General features: G+C 43.1%; 1 protein-coding gene across 5 annotated transcripts in view; it reads left to right on the forward strand.

Moving 5' to 3' along the window:
- The first annotated feature begins 9418 nt into the window (after nucleotides 1-9418).
- PIEZO2 (piezo type mechanosensitive ion channel component 2) overlaps nucleotides 9419-13532 on the forward strand; it is a 203256-nt gene continuing 199142 nt past the window's right edge. For all 5 annotated transcript variants that reach the window (XM_079982831.1, XM_079982834.1, XM_079982833.1 and 2 more), the window contains exon 1: nucleotides 9419-9824. In XM_079982831.1, the coding sequence (XP_079838957.1) occupies nucleotides 9761-9824 (64 nt within the window). In that variant the 5' untranslated portion in view covers nucleotides 9419-9760. The remainder of the gene's footprint in view (nucleotides 9825-13532) is intronic.

Below are 13532 nucleotides of genomic sequence, written 5' to 3' on the forward strand. Positions count from 1 at the left end.
CTCCCATCATCCCCAACCACTGTTCATTTTAGCTGGGGCTGATGGGAGTGACATTTGGAGTCCTCAGGTAACATTTGGAGGGCTGTGGCTTCCATACTGCAGGTTTAATATAAGCATTTCTGCTGTCACATGCAAATGATCAGGAGGGAGCTAGACATAGCACCCCCTAAAGGCAGCCATATTTAACCACTTCCTTGTGTATTCTGACAACCCAAGAAAGTAGTTTGAAGACTGCAATTTAAATGGGTGTAGGATTATTGCCTAAGAGGCTGACCTGCAATGATGTAGTTTACATTCCAACACAATTAATTTAAATTAAAATAAGTATGTTTGTTACCTGTTCTTGGAAGATAAACCTCAAGAAGCCATAGTCATAAGTTCATAGGTCTCTGACGTTTTGAAATTAGGTTAAAATCCTTAATCTTACAATGCTGTCACATTACAGGTGGCTTTTAAAAAAAAAACAACCAGTAGGAATTTGATTAAGTGTATCTCTTAATTTGCTGTTGGGCAGAAATTAAATAAAGCTTCCTGCCTGTGAATGTATGAGATCAAGGCACCATTCTACAGCAGGGGAAAGAAAAGCTTGCCAGATTCAACAGCAAGGAAAACACAGTTCATCAAAGGTGGTCACTCTAGAACCAACGAAACCAGAATGGAAAACAATAGCCTGCAGTGTAAACATAGCCTATATCTGAATATGAAATTATGTGTTTCTCAATTTTAAAATTAAGAAATTCATCTGATTGTGAAACATGGAATTAGATAATAAGGTTGTAGCATAATAATTAAATGACTTGTTTCTCCTGCTGCCCTTTGAGGGTAGGGTTCACCTAACCAGCCCTGCTTGCATAAGCCCTGTGTAAGGACTTCTGCTTGCTCACTGGGACTTCTCCCCATCTCCCTGAAATTAGCTGAGGGGTTTTAGGAGAACCTCCAGAACAGTGCACAAAGGGAGGAGAAAGGAGTATTGTTCCACCTGCAAGCTGGAATCTTTGTGCAGATGGAACAATTGGAAGAGTAAAATGTTGATTTTTTTTTAAAAGGTATCTAATGCTAGTTCTATTCAGAGTAGGCCCACTGAAGTTAATGAACATGACTTAGGTCCACTGATTTCAGTGGGTCTACTCAGAGTAAAATGTTGTTGAATACAACCCATATTTAGATACATTCCTCATTTCTATTTTATAGGTAGGTAGCACTACTGTTTCCAACATGTAACATAGTTTTTACTCTACATGAATTCACTTATAATACATCATGTTCTCTCCTTTGGATATGAATAATGGAGTACCTTTCTTCTTGTCATAAATAGGGCTTGAAAAGTTAATTTAAACTAAAAAATGCAATTAGGTAATTTAATTAGAAGAAAACTCTGGTAGGTACCAGACTTTTCTAATAACTCATTTTGGTTATAATTTAAGAAACAGTGCATATCAAGTCCATATGATTGGCAGTTCTCCACAGAATTAAATGAAACCATCTCATTTTAAAGCAGATCTCTCTGTTGTTTCCAGTAGGGAGTTTGGCATAAGAGTCTATAGAATGTTGAGGCTCAAAGATCTCAACATTTAAAATGGCAAAGTTCATCTGCTCATAGAAATTAAACAGAGGCTAGAACCAGAAAAGAAAACAACTGCTATTTTAAAAAATGCTCTATCGTTTGATTGGTTGTTGTTGTTTTTAATGTATAGCTAAAGCATATTAATGTATAAATGCTAGCACCTTCCAAACATAGTTGCACAGACGGCCTGTTAGGGAGGTGCCTTTTTTATAAAGTATTGTAATCCTTGAATGAGGTGAATGGAGATTAGAGACTAAGAATGTTCAGCCCTTATTAGCTTCTTGTTAGGCTTTTATTAAAATGAGAAGGTTAGGAAATTTTTTACACACGCCCCAGGTCAGCTTCTGAGCCAGTAAATATATACATGTGTGTACAATGAAATAATTAAGAGCCCATATTGTATACTAAATATATTGCTTCGTTTTAAGGAGTCTTGTCAAAATTACCAAGGTTAGGCTAGGGCAACAACATGTTTACTGACTGGTTTGGTCAGTTTAGGATGGCATCATTGTTTAGGCAGTTGAGTGAGCAGAATATTGTGTAGGTGGGAACAAGATGGTCAGGCTGATTTCTAAACCACCTTTTGGTGTTTCCCTCCCTCCTCTTTTCTTAGAACAATAGAATAACCTGAGTGAGTCAGAGCAAAGGCAGTGACATGTATCTGACAGCAGCAAGAGCTAAGTGCTACAGGAAGTAAGTATAGTACAGGAAGGATTCTATGTAGCTCTTCTCAAGCTTTGATTGTTTAAAGATGTGTGGATTTCTTATACATAACAAAACTTTGACCTGGAGATCTTCCCATCAACATTTTTCACAGATTTGTCTCTTTCTTTCTTTTATTGTTGATCTACTTAGCTTTGTTGGTCATCATAATTTCTTGTAGCAGTGTGTTCCAAAGGTGGATCTGTGCTTTTGTATTTTCTTTCTCTTTTTAAAAAAATTTCTGCATGGTTAATTTAATATGGGGAAAATGTTTGCCAATATTGAGAGTGTTGCATGTGCGTAACAGTGTATAGAATTGTATACAGTACTGCAACATGACAGAGTCAAAGGTTAAAGCCTTTCCTAGGCCATTTCAAGCTCACAGGCTTATGCATTTTAATAGTGAATTATTATTCACTTTGCTTTTCAAATCCATCTTTCTTAGCTTCCTTATCTGAGATAGCCATTATACCTTTCAGTATTTCAGAAGTTCTGAGAGCCTAGCAGAATAAATTAAGGGGGAGCAGAGAATCCAACACTGTCAGATCCTTATGTACGAGTGTTCCAGAAAATGTCATCCCACAGCTTTGCAGAGAGATCTATATCCACCCCTCTTCTTTTTACGTGAACATAATTGGGTCTAGCTTCCTTTCCCACTCTTGCTTTGAAACTTTCTTCCCATGTGCTTGAGTACTATCCCACTTCTCCATTCCATCTCCATAGCGGTGATGTACTGTATCTCTAGCCCTGGTATAATTCCAGGATAGGATGCTCTGTTTGTTTAGAGGAGGAAGCTAAATGTCCTGTTTTGATTTGTTGGATTTGTATGGTCCTTTTTGGCCTCTGCACTTCCTGTTGGTTTATAGTGTTCATTTTTGGCTTTCTTTAAGTTTGAAACATATCATTATTTCTGGCAGTAGATCTGAAAGGGAACGCTGGGGACGGAGTATTTATTGAAGTTGTGTTTGGTGAAAATGCTCTTATGGCCTCCAACCCAAAATACTGTCCTACAGGTGTTCCATTAGCCCATGAAATGTTAAGATAAACAGGTCTTCCTTAAATTCTGCTATAAAAACGTTACCTTAGTTAAAAAGATGATTTGGCCAAAAGATGGCACTGCAACAACATTCCTTCTGCTTTAGGTGTAAGTGAACTGATTCTGTTCTTGCATTCCCATTCTTTTCCTACTCTTTCAGTTAGTTGTAAGTGAGGATCATATGCACTGCATGTAAACTTTCATGTCTGAAGCAGCTGCACACATCTGTTCCACTGCGTGATAGGGATCCATGTTTGGCTGCAGTTTCCAACATATTTTTACAGTAAAATTGTGTGTGTGTGTTTCATTAAATGTGGTCCTGTATGCATGCTTATATGCACAGCACACAATCTTAATTCATAGTGTATGAAGTCTTGTAACTGGAAATTAAAGTAGTTTATAATTTCTAAAACATTGTAAAAGTAACTATGCAGGCATAAACACTTCAAAAAAACATTTCAGAAATGGAGAGGGGGTCATCAAAGCAAATAAGTGGTATTGTCTGCCTGCCAAAATGTGCATATGTTAATAGGAGATGCTGACAACATTTTTTTGCTCCTGAATGGTTTGTTTAAAGCAATCTCAAAACTGATTTTCCTTGATGTGGGGGGAGGTACTGTAGGGTCTGGCCTTGCAACATTGAAAGAATAAGTGATCTGACTTTCAAAAGTGCTTAGCATAAGCAGCTACTAGAGAAGTTAATGGAAGTCTCAGATGTTCAAAACCTCTGAAAATCTCAAATCATAGCAGTTTTTGATATTGATTTCAGTGGAAGCTGGATTGAGGCTTAGCTACTTCAATAACCTTACGTAATGGAATTGCTTCTAAACCATTATGGAAGAGGTTTGATAATTTCCTTCTTTATCTGTGCTAGCGAAAAGCAAACCTTCCAAATCAAAATGACACATTTGATCAATTTTTACTAAAATACCCTACCAGATGGAGTTACTAGTAATTCACTTCTAATTAGAAAATTTGCAGTTGCACAAAGTCTGATGGTGTTTCCTGCTTGGCAGGGGGTTGGACTCGATGGCCCTTGTGGTCTCTTCCAACTCTATGATTCTATGATTCTATAAGTGTCTTTTAGTATGAAACATCTATTGATCACTATGCAATAGAGAATAGATTGCTAGTATCATAATCTATGTCAGTGATCTATGTCTTCCACAAGTATCTTCCACATTTATGTGAGTCACACACAGATCCACAGATTCTCTTTTACAAAGTGCGCTATCATGTTCTTCCGCAACTCATCTTTCCCCCCCATGTACATCTACCCAGCTAGCTTTTATATAGCTGGCAGGGGATTAATCCCCACAGATGTAGAGTGCTTCCTAATTGCATGTCCCAGAAGGCTACATTTTTACTGGGATTTGACCACAGAGATGAATCAGTCCTCCATTATAGTGGGAAATACCAGGCCTTCCAGATATTTCTGGACTCCAATTCCCACCATCCCTGATCATTAGTCATGCTGGCTGGGGCTGATGGGAACTGGAGTTAACAACATCTGAAGGACCCCATGTTTCCCACCCCTGATCTATAGACTGCATATTCCTCAACAAATTACAATGGAAGGAGCTATTTTTTTGTTTCCTACATTTGCCTGACAATGCTATACAAGGCTACTAACAAGAAAATCCCACTGAGTTAGTTAGGACTTACCCCCTGGTGTGTGTATAGGATTGCAGCCTTAGGTACAGTGGTACCTCGGGTTACATACGCTTCAGGTTACAGACTCCGCTAACCCAGAAATATTACCTCGGGTTAAGAACTTTGCTTCAGGATGAGAACAGAAATTCTGTGGTGGCAGCTGGAGGCCTCATTAGCTAAAGTGGTGCTTCAGGTTAAGAACAGTTTCAGGTTAAGAACAGATCTCCAGAACGAATTAAGTTCTTAACCCGAGATACCACTGTACTACATTTCTAACTCACTTTGCCCAAGTATATCATAATGTCAACCCTGTGAAGTAGATGACACCAAGGCTACACTCATATAGCTCAATCAGGATTTTAACGTCACTTCCTTGCACCAAGAATCTGGTTTTTAGGTAAATTAATAGTTACTTCTTATACCAGCCTTCACCAACCAGGTGCCCTCCAGATATGCTGGACTACAATCCCCACCATAGCTGTGCTGGATGGGACTGATGGGAGTTGTAGTACAAACCATCTGGAGGGCACCAGGTTGGTGAAGTCCACTTTGTAATATTTTACATGGGTTGCACATGTCCAAGTACAAAATGTACTTAGCCCTTGGTGGGAAAGGGTGGGATAAAATGTAATAAGCAAATAATTGATTAAAAAATATGCATGGCGCATGAATGTATTATTTTCAGCTTTCCTCTCCCAAGTCCATCTGAATGGTAGGAGGTTTGGGGGGGGTGATGATTGTGCTCACAAGCAAGCATTTGAAAAGAAATGGTGAATAATATAAATGTGCACCATTCATATTTGCTACACTTTGTATTCATGTTAGCTATGCACAAAAAGTAGCATGCTAAGTGATTGTGTATATGTTAGCACGAGTCCCTTGCTATGGTTTCTCAAGGTAGATAGTGAGTTTCTTTAAAGTATAAGCGAATGGGAAGCACAAAGTTTTCCTTGATTCAGTTTTGGCATTTGTCTAGACCTAGCTCCAGCATGCCAACCTTTCCCTTGCAGTTACTGATATAAAAATAAGTGTATACACAGCCCTGGGTCAGTGGTAGCCTCCAGATGGTCCTAGACTACACTTCCCATGCTGGCTGGAGCTGATGGGAGTTGGAGTTCAACAACATCTGAAGAGTGGCAGGTTCATGAAGGCTAGCCTAGATAACCCAACCACCTTTTCCTAGGAGCAGTTTTTTTGGTTCCAGGTAGGGCAGAATAACTCAATTATTTCCTGTTCTTCCCAGTAGGGATTGGCTTACAACATGTGTCCACAGCATGGGAATACCTGATGCTAGTTAAAGGTAAAGGACCCCTGGACGGTTAAGTCCAGTCAGAGGTGACTATGGGGTGCAGTGCTCATCTCACTTTCAGGCCAAGGGAGCCAGCATTTGTCCACAGATAGCTTTCCAGGTCATGTGTCTGACAGGACTAAACCGCTACTGGCACACAGAGGACTGTGACAAGTGCCAGAGTGCACGGAAACACCATTTACCTTCCAGGGACATAGCTAGCCGCTCCGGCACCCAGAGTGGTGGAGGCAGGGCAAACCGCCCATGGGGGCGCCGTGGCAATCCACGCACCATGTAATCAGGGCGAATGCTATCATTAGGCCAACTAGGCAGCCACCTAGGCCACAGACCCCAGAGGGGCACAGTAGTAAGGGTAACGGTAAAGGAGCCCTGGAAGGTTAAGACCAGTCAAAGGCCATTATGGGGTGCAGCTCTCATCTCGCTTTCACGCCCAGGGAGCCTGCGTTTGTCCACATACAGCTTTCTGGGTCATGTGGCCAGCATGACTAAACTGCCTCTGGTGCAACAGAGCACAGTGACAGAAGCCAGAGCGCACAGAAATGCTGTTTACCTTCCCACTGCAGTGGTACCTATTTATATACTTGCACTGGTATGCTCTCGAGCTGCTAGGTTGGCAGAAACTGGGACAGAGCAACGGGTGCTCACCCCGTCACGTGGATTCGAACTGCCAACCTTCAGTCAGACCAAGTAAAATCATGGATAAGGAAAAGTGAAAGTGAATTTATCCTGTTCGGTCTTTACATTTTATCGTTAAAATAAGGGATTGACTTCATGCTCACACACACCTAAACAAAATGCATCATACTTTTTCAAATTACTTTTTTAAAGAAAGAAAGCTTGTAGGTAGGGCTGGGTGATATGTTGATATATATGACCTCCTTTCTCTCATCTTTCTTCTACCAGCCCTTTTATCAATTCTAGATTGGATTTATTGTACCTAGAGATCACAACTACTGATGGTCTAGTACCAATGTGGTGTCTTTCAGATCTTGCTGGACCCCAGCTCTCGTCAGACCCAGTCATGGCCAACAGTCAGTGATGGGAGTTGTAGTCCAGCATTGGGAACAGGTTACCACATTGGCTACCACTGTTCTGGTGTCTCAGGAAAGTCTCATTGACACTGACTACTGAGATACAGCAGGCCCTGAGAGGTCTGGGTTCTTTTGGGTGAGTGGAGACCTGTTTATCATGCCATCTGTATCTTGCTCAGCAACGACAATGCTGTTGCCCGCTCAGTGGTACACGGCTCCCCATCTCACAGATGTAGGCAAGAAACAAAAGTTGTTGCTTGCATTTATTTACCTGCTGCTATCTCACCTTGGTAGGTGCAGTGCTAAGGATTATGCTGCACCCAGGTAAGCAAGCTGCCTAGTTGGAGCAGAGTCTGTTGCTCATCCAAGGAACGGCTGCCTTAACGTCTCTTGTGCATCTGTACTTCCTTTTTGTGGGTGGTGCAGCAGAAGAGACTGAGCCCAATCCCTTCAACTGTGCCACTCAAAGAAAGAGGGAGGATGTGAGTATTAGAGCTGACATAAATTCTTGTGCACTGAGTCTGGACTACCCTGCTGGGCCCAGTCCTCCCTATTTCGCCTCAGAACAGGGTGAGTGAGCAGTTCAGTGGTAGCGCACATGCTTTGCATGTACAGTGGTACCTCGGCTTAAGTACTTAATTCGTTCTGGAGGTCCGTTTTTAACCTGAAACTGTTCTTAACCTGAAGCACCACTTTAGCTAATGGGGCCTCCTGCTGCTGCCACGCCGCCAAAGCACGATTTCTGTTCTCATCCTGAAGCAAAGTTTTTAACCTGAGGTAATATTTCTGGGTTAGCGGAGTACGTAACCTGAGATGCCAATGTAAAACATTGCAGGTTCAATCCCCAGTGTCCCTGGAGTGAGTGATCAGAAGTAGATGTGGCCGCTCTTAAAACTTGCCCTGTGCTCTCTCTAAACACCCTGTTCTGTGTCCAATGAACCACAAGATGCCTGGGGTTGTTGCTGTGTTGTTATTCACTCTTTAATGTAAAGTTTTGATGGTACTTTAACCAATAAAACACACACTTTTATAAACAAAACAGCAACTGTCAGTTGCTTAACCCTTCCTACCATACTACAACGGGGGCTATCCATCCAACGGGGTTCCTGCATTCTCCCTGAGTGCAAGCAGAAGAGGGAGATGTGGACCTAATCGCCACCCCCACAAGAGAAAGTGCAGGCAAATGACAGGCGCAGAAACAGCCTTCACCTCTGGGCATTTGGTTGCCCTCCAGGCGGCGCAGTGGGGAAGCCTGGGCTCTCTGCGCCCAATCCACATTGCTGAACCAGCCGGGCACAACATGAGCCGGCCGTGTCCTGCAGGAGCGGCTGCCGCCTGGCCACTTGCGCACCTGCCCTCTCCAGCGGCGAGGACGGAAGCGCGGGCAGAGGCTGAAGCTCCCTCGGCAAGGCGGCAGCGCGCCAGCTACACTCCACGAGGAGAGAAAGCGCGCGCAATTCGCGGGCTCCTGTCTCTTTGCGGAGGAATGCGCGGGCGACGACGAGGAGACAAAACGCCCGCTCTCCTGACCGGGAGCAAGCCGCCCTCTCCGGACAACACCTGGCTCGGGATTAGTCTCGTCAGGGAATCTCCTGCGAGCCTTCTGGGCGAAGGCGGAGCTGCTGGAGAAGGCGGGCTTGCCGCCTCCTCAGCCGCCTGAAACTCCGGCCTCCCTCGCCGTCTTTTCCGCGATTGGTTCGGGGCCGCTCCGTCCCGCCCCGTCTGGCCCGCCCCGCCGAGGGGGCTGGGTCACGCCAAGTTTCATTGAGGTGGAGATATGTAGGCAAAGCCCCGGGCTGTGGCGGCTGGACGGAGCTTCGCGGCTGGGAAGACGCGCTTTTCTCGCCTGAGACCGAGCGAGTGCGCAAGGGAGAGCTGGCCGCCGGGCAGCTTCCGACGCTCCCGCGATGCCCCCCGCCTAGACGCTCGGGACAGTTTGGTGGCGCCTCGCTCGGAGCGCCCGAAGTTCGGCTGGTCCCCGACGGGGCGGCTCTTGTTATGTCTGGGAATCTCGCGCGTGAACTGTGAGGGATCCGGGACAGGCGCAGCCATGCGCGACAGAGACGGCTCCGTTTGAGCTAATCTAAGGCAGCGCTCAAGGCGATACCCCCCCCTCCCCACGCCCGCCCCGATGAGGGCTGGAGCAAAATGGTTCTCAAGTGAACAAACTAAAGACTTTCCTCTGCGAGAGAAACGGTGCGCCTTGAGTTGGAAGCCTTAAGACGCGGCTCTTGCTAGCCGCGCTGCGGAGTTGTTGGGCTTTTTGTTGCTTTTGGGACGGGCTGCTCCGGAGATGTCGAAGGGCTCTTGAGAAGAAGCCTGCAGGACACGCAGAGAGAATGCTCGTTTGCTCCAGCCCCGGACAAGGGTGGACCTCAAAGACAGGAGCTGGCGCCTGGTGACATTGCAAGTGATCCTGGTCTCCTTTGTTTCGCCAAGACTCGAAGTGGTCCCATATCCCAGCGATGGCAACAGAAGTGGTGTGTGGATTGATCTTCAGACTACTACTTCCCATCTGTCTAGTCACTGGTATGCGGAGTTTTTCTTGCTGGGACAGAGGGGGTGATAGTGGGGTGCGGGCAATGTAAGACCGTTCTTTTGGAAGTAGGTAGTCTTAAAGTCTCTTTCTTGAATGTAATACACATCTTGGATATTTTTTCTCTAAAACTGAGGCACCTTTTGTTCTACAGGAATGAATACTGTATCACTTACCCCATACGTATTATTTAAGAATAGCCTTATTTTAATGCTGTGGCCTTTGCCTCTTCTCTTCAAACTTTTCATTTTTACTCCACCTGATCTGAAAGAACCATTTCACCCCACGTATGTCAAATTAAATAGAAATTTACGCACTTTCAAAACTGATTTGTAGTGTAACCCTTTCCATGTCTACTCAGAAGTAAGTCCCCTTGAGTTAAGTTGGATTTACTCCTAGGTTAGTGTGTAAAGAATTGTAGCATTAGTATTTAAATAGTTTGCAGGGCAGCACTGGGTGAAAAGATCTGTTCAGCTTAATACAATCCTACACACGTCTACTCAGGAGTAAGTCCCATTCAGTATAATGGGACATTCCCAGGTGTATAAGGCTGCAGCCTAAACCTGTACAGAATTAATCTGATTTGCTGCATACTCTCCTACAGCCTAAAGCACAGTTCCATATTAAGAAGTGAAAAAATACATTTTTGCATTTACTGGGAAGTATGCATGCACCATTAATTCCCAAAGATCATAGTTCTGTTTTAAGGCCACACCTTAAAAAATGGCCTTTACATGAAAAGCATATTTTACATATGTTTGGGTTTTTCTTACCTGAAAACAAAATGTAGTTTAAACAAAAACAAAAAAGCAAGTTTGTTATGTTTCAAGCAGAGGAAAAGTTGGTTCTAGTTGCCTTGTATGACCAAGGGGAAATTATTTCTAGAGTGCCACCAGAAATTAATATTAATCTACGTCCACCTCATTGACAAAACAGGAATCTGAATGATTAAATGTTCATCTTTTTGGTTGAAGTCCTTAGCACGCTTACTGTGGAGTAAGACCCATTGTACTCAGTGAGTTGAGTTTAGGATCACACTTCATATATTACAGGACAGATGTACTGCATGCAAGAGAATGAATCAAATAACAGCTGGTGAATGAACTTTGACTAAAATTGAAATACCACCAGGATTATTGTGGCCTTTTAGTACAATGCAGAAAAAGCATTAAGAATGATTTCCAGGATTTAAGATCATGCAGAGTCTAAATATTCAGATGGAGATTAACACATGGAGCACTGATATGTTACAGATTAATTTGGTAGCTCATTCTTGGTTCCTTATTTACCGTTTATGGGTCAAGGCATTCATGGACTTGGTAATGCCTGTGACTTAAAGTCTGTGGGAGCACATTCCATTCACCTGGCACTCTGTAATTATAAATCCAGTTTAGATACTCCGTTCTGTTTCGAAGTATTGGCGTCTCAAACACATTGCCCACATAATTAGGTGGTGCCACTGATTTCCCTGTTGGTTGGGAAATCTGCATAGTGATGCATCTATGCTGAGTAACTTCTTCTAACTTTCTGGATAACCTCCTCTAAGAGTTGAGGAAGGGAACGTCCTTTGAGGCATGTAGAAGCTGCCTCCTTACACCCAGTCACCAGATGCTTCTTCACCTTTCTAAAAGATTTTGTTTTGACACATAGGAAGAGAGCATGAAAAATTCTGTGCCCTCACTGAATTTCACAGTAGTTCAGTGAATGGGCAAATATTCTTGAGTGGATGATACTAACACCAGCTAAATGCCGCATCTTTAATAGAAGGAAAAAACAAACATTTTATCCCTCATCCCAGTGCCCCAAAATCTGGTGGTTTCCATGAGCAGTATCGCAAACTTGAGGTCAAGCTGCCTGCAGAACCGTAGCATTCCATAACCGTGTAGCTTGGTCAAGGCATGATTAGAATCATGAAAGTTTTGGGGTGGTGTTTGTTGTTGCTTTTAAACATTTGCTTTTGTATCTCTGTGGTGCAGAGGGGTGGGGGCCAGAGTGTATGTGCTGTGCTGATAAGCTCTCAATCCTCTCCTTTAGAAAATAGTGCTCCCAGTGTCTTCAGTACAAGTGTAGATGAATAGATACTATTAACACAGGAATTTGTTTTTATAGTTAAATAATCAACTGTATTCATTAACAGGCTAAAAACTACTGTGATATGCCTGCTGTTATTATCATCTGGACTCACTTGCAACTTAACACCAGTGTCCTGAACTGCCAATCATCATCTTTTTTTTTTACAGATTGTGTGAATTGCCATCTGGAGAGGCTAGCATCTGAATATTGCGTAGTTTAGAACCCTGTACAAGGTGATTATAATATTAAGGAGGGTGGTTCTGACTCTAGTTTGGCAGCATAGTTTCATGGCGCAAGCATGGAGAGTCATTTTATTTGAGCCAAACACTTCTCAGGAATGACTTGGCGAAATGCACCCTTGAGGTGGAGCTCCCGCCACAAGAGCCATGTTTCCTGTGCCTGAAGTAGGAAGTACAACCTTGCCTTCCTCTGACCAGGGATTGCAAATCCTGATGATCTGGATCTCATTAAAACGCCTTCCTAATTATTTCTGTTCACTTGTGGAAACCATCCCAAATATTACAGGCTTTCAGCAGCTGGATGAGGTTGTCAAGGCTGTTGCCCAGGTTTCAGAGCTTTTATTCTCCCCAAGTACCTTCCAAATCAAGTCTCCAGGATTCCCCATAACTCATACATAAACCTTGGAGGCTGCCCAAAGTTGCTTGCTATTAGCCTTGGACTTAATTGTAATTGTTGTTTTATTCATTTCTTATCTGGGAAATGCCATTGCCTGAAGTACTCCTGAAGAAATCATTCATCTTCAAAAGGCACTTTGTCTTGCATGTGCTTACTTTATAGTAAAATGATTTGTAACATCTACACAGACACATTCCTCCATTTGATCCCTTTTGCCTTTTCCATTTCTGTATGAGACGCACCAATTGTTTTCACGTCTGTTCTGATTTCTGAGCCAGGCAATCTTTTACATCTTAGCTCTGTCAACTCCAAAATGCATAATATTTCAATTTCCCCCATCTACCTTTCAGGTGTGAAATGTGAACTTTATGTAAACACACATGACCACTTTTGAAGTTAGGGTAGCTGATGTGGTTCCATAGTCTTCTGACAGTTATCTCCCAGTGAAAGAGACCACATTCACACAATGCGTTTAAAGCATTATTTCCTAGCTCTGTATTCTTTCCTAGCTCTGTTTCCTTGCAGTTATCTCAGTCTTGCAGTAGCCCATTTATCTGGACATGAGCAACAACTGCTTCCAGGTAAGTAGCTTGCCAGGTCCATCATTTGAGCTATGTTGTGATACATTTGTGCATTTTCTTGAGGACTAATTTACTTGTTTACTAATTTATCTGATCACAATAGTAGTTAACATTAACATAACCTGCCTTTGTTAGTTGCTCTGGAGGGCATAGAAGTTGGAGATGCTTATGTCTCATTGGAATGAATGCAAGAAAGCAAGTTCAGATCAGCTTCTCTAGAGATGTTCTGCATAAACTGGCTCCTTGTGAGCCTGTAAATAAGTTATCTTGAGGACCCTTCTGATCCCAATTGCCCTTTCTTTGTGTGTGTAATTCCTTTTCACGTGATATTGCACATTTGGATTTTATCCGAATGCGATGGGGATGGGCCCCATTTCTATATAGAAATTGGTAATGAGAGGCAGCTGGCTA

Source organism: Podarcis cretensis (assembly GCF_951804945.1).
Source record: "Podarcis cretensis genome assembly, chromosome: 7".
Taxonomy (NCBI): Eukaryota; Metazoa; Chordata; class Lepidosauria; order Squamata; family Lacertidae; genus Podarcis; species Podarcis cretensis.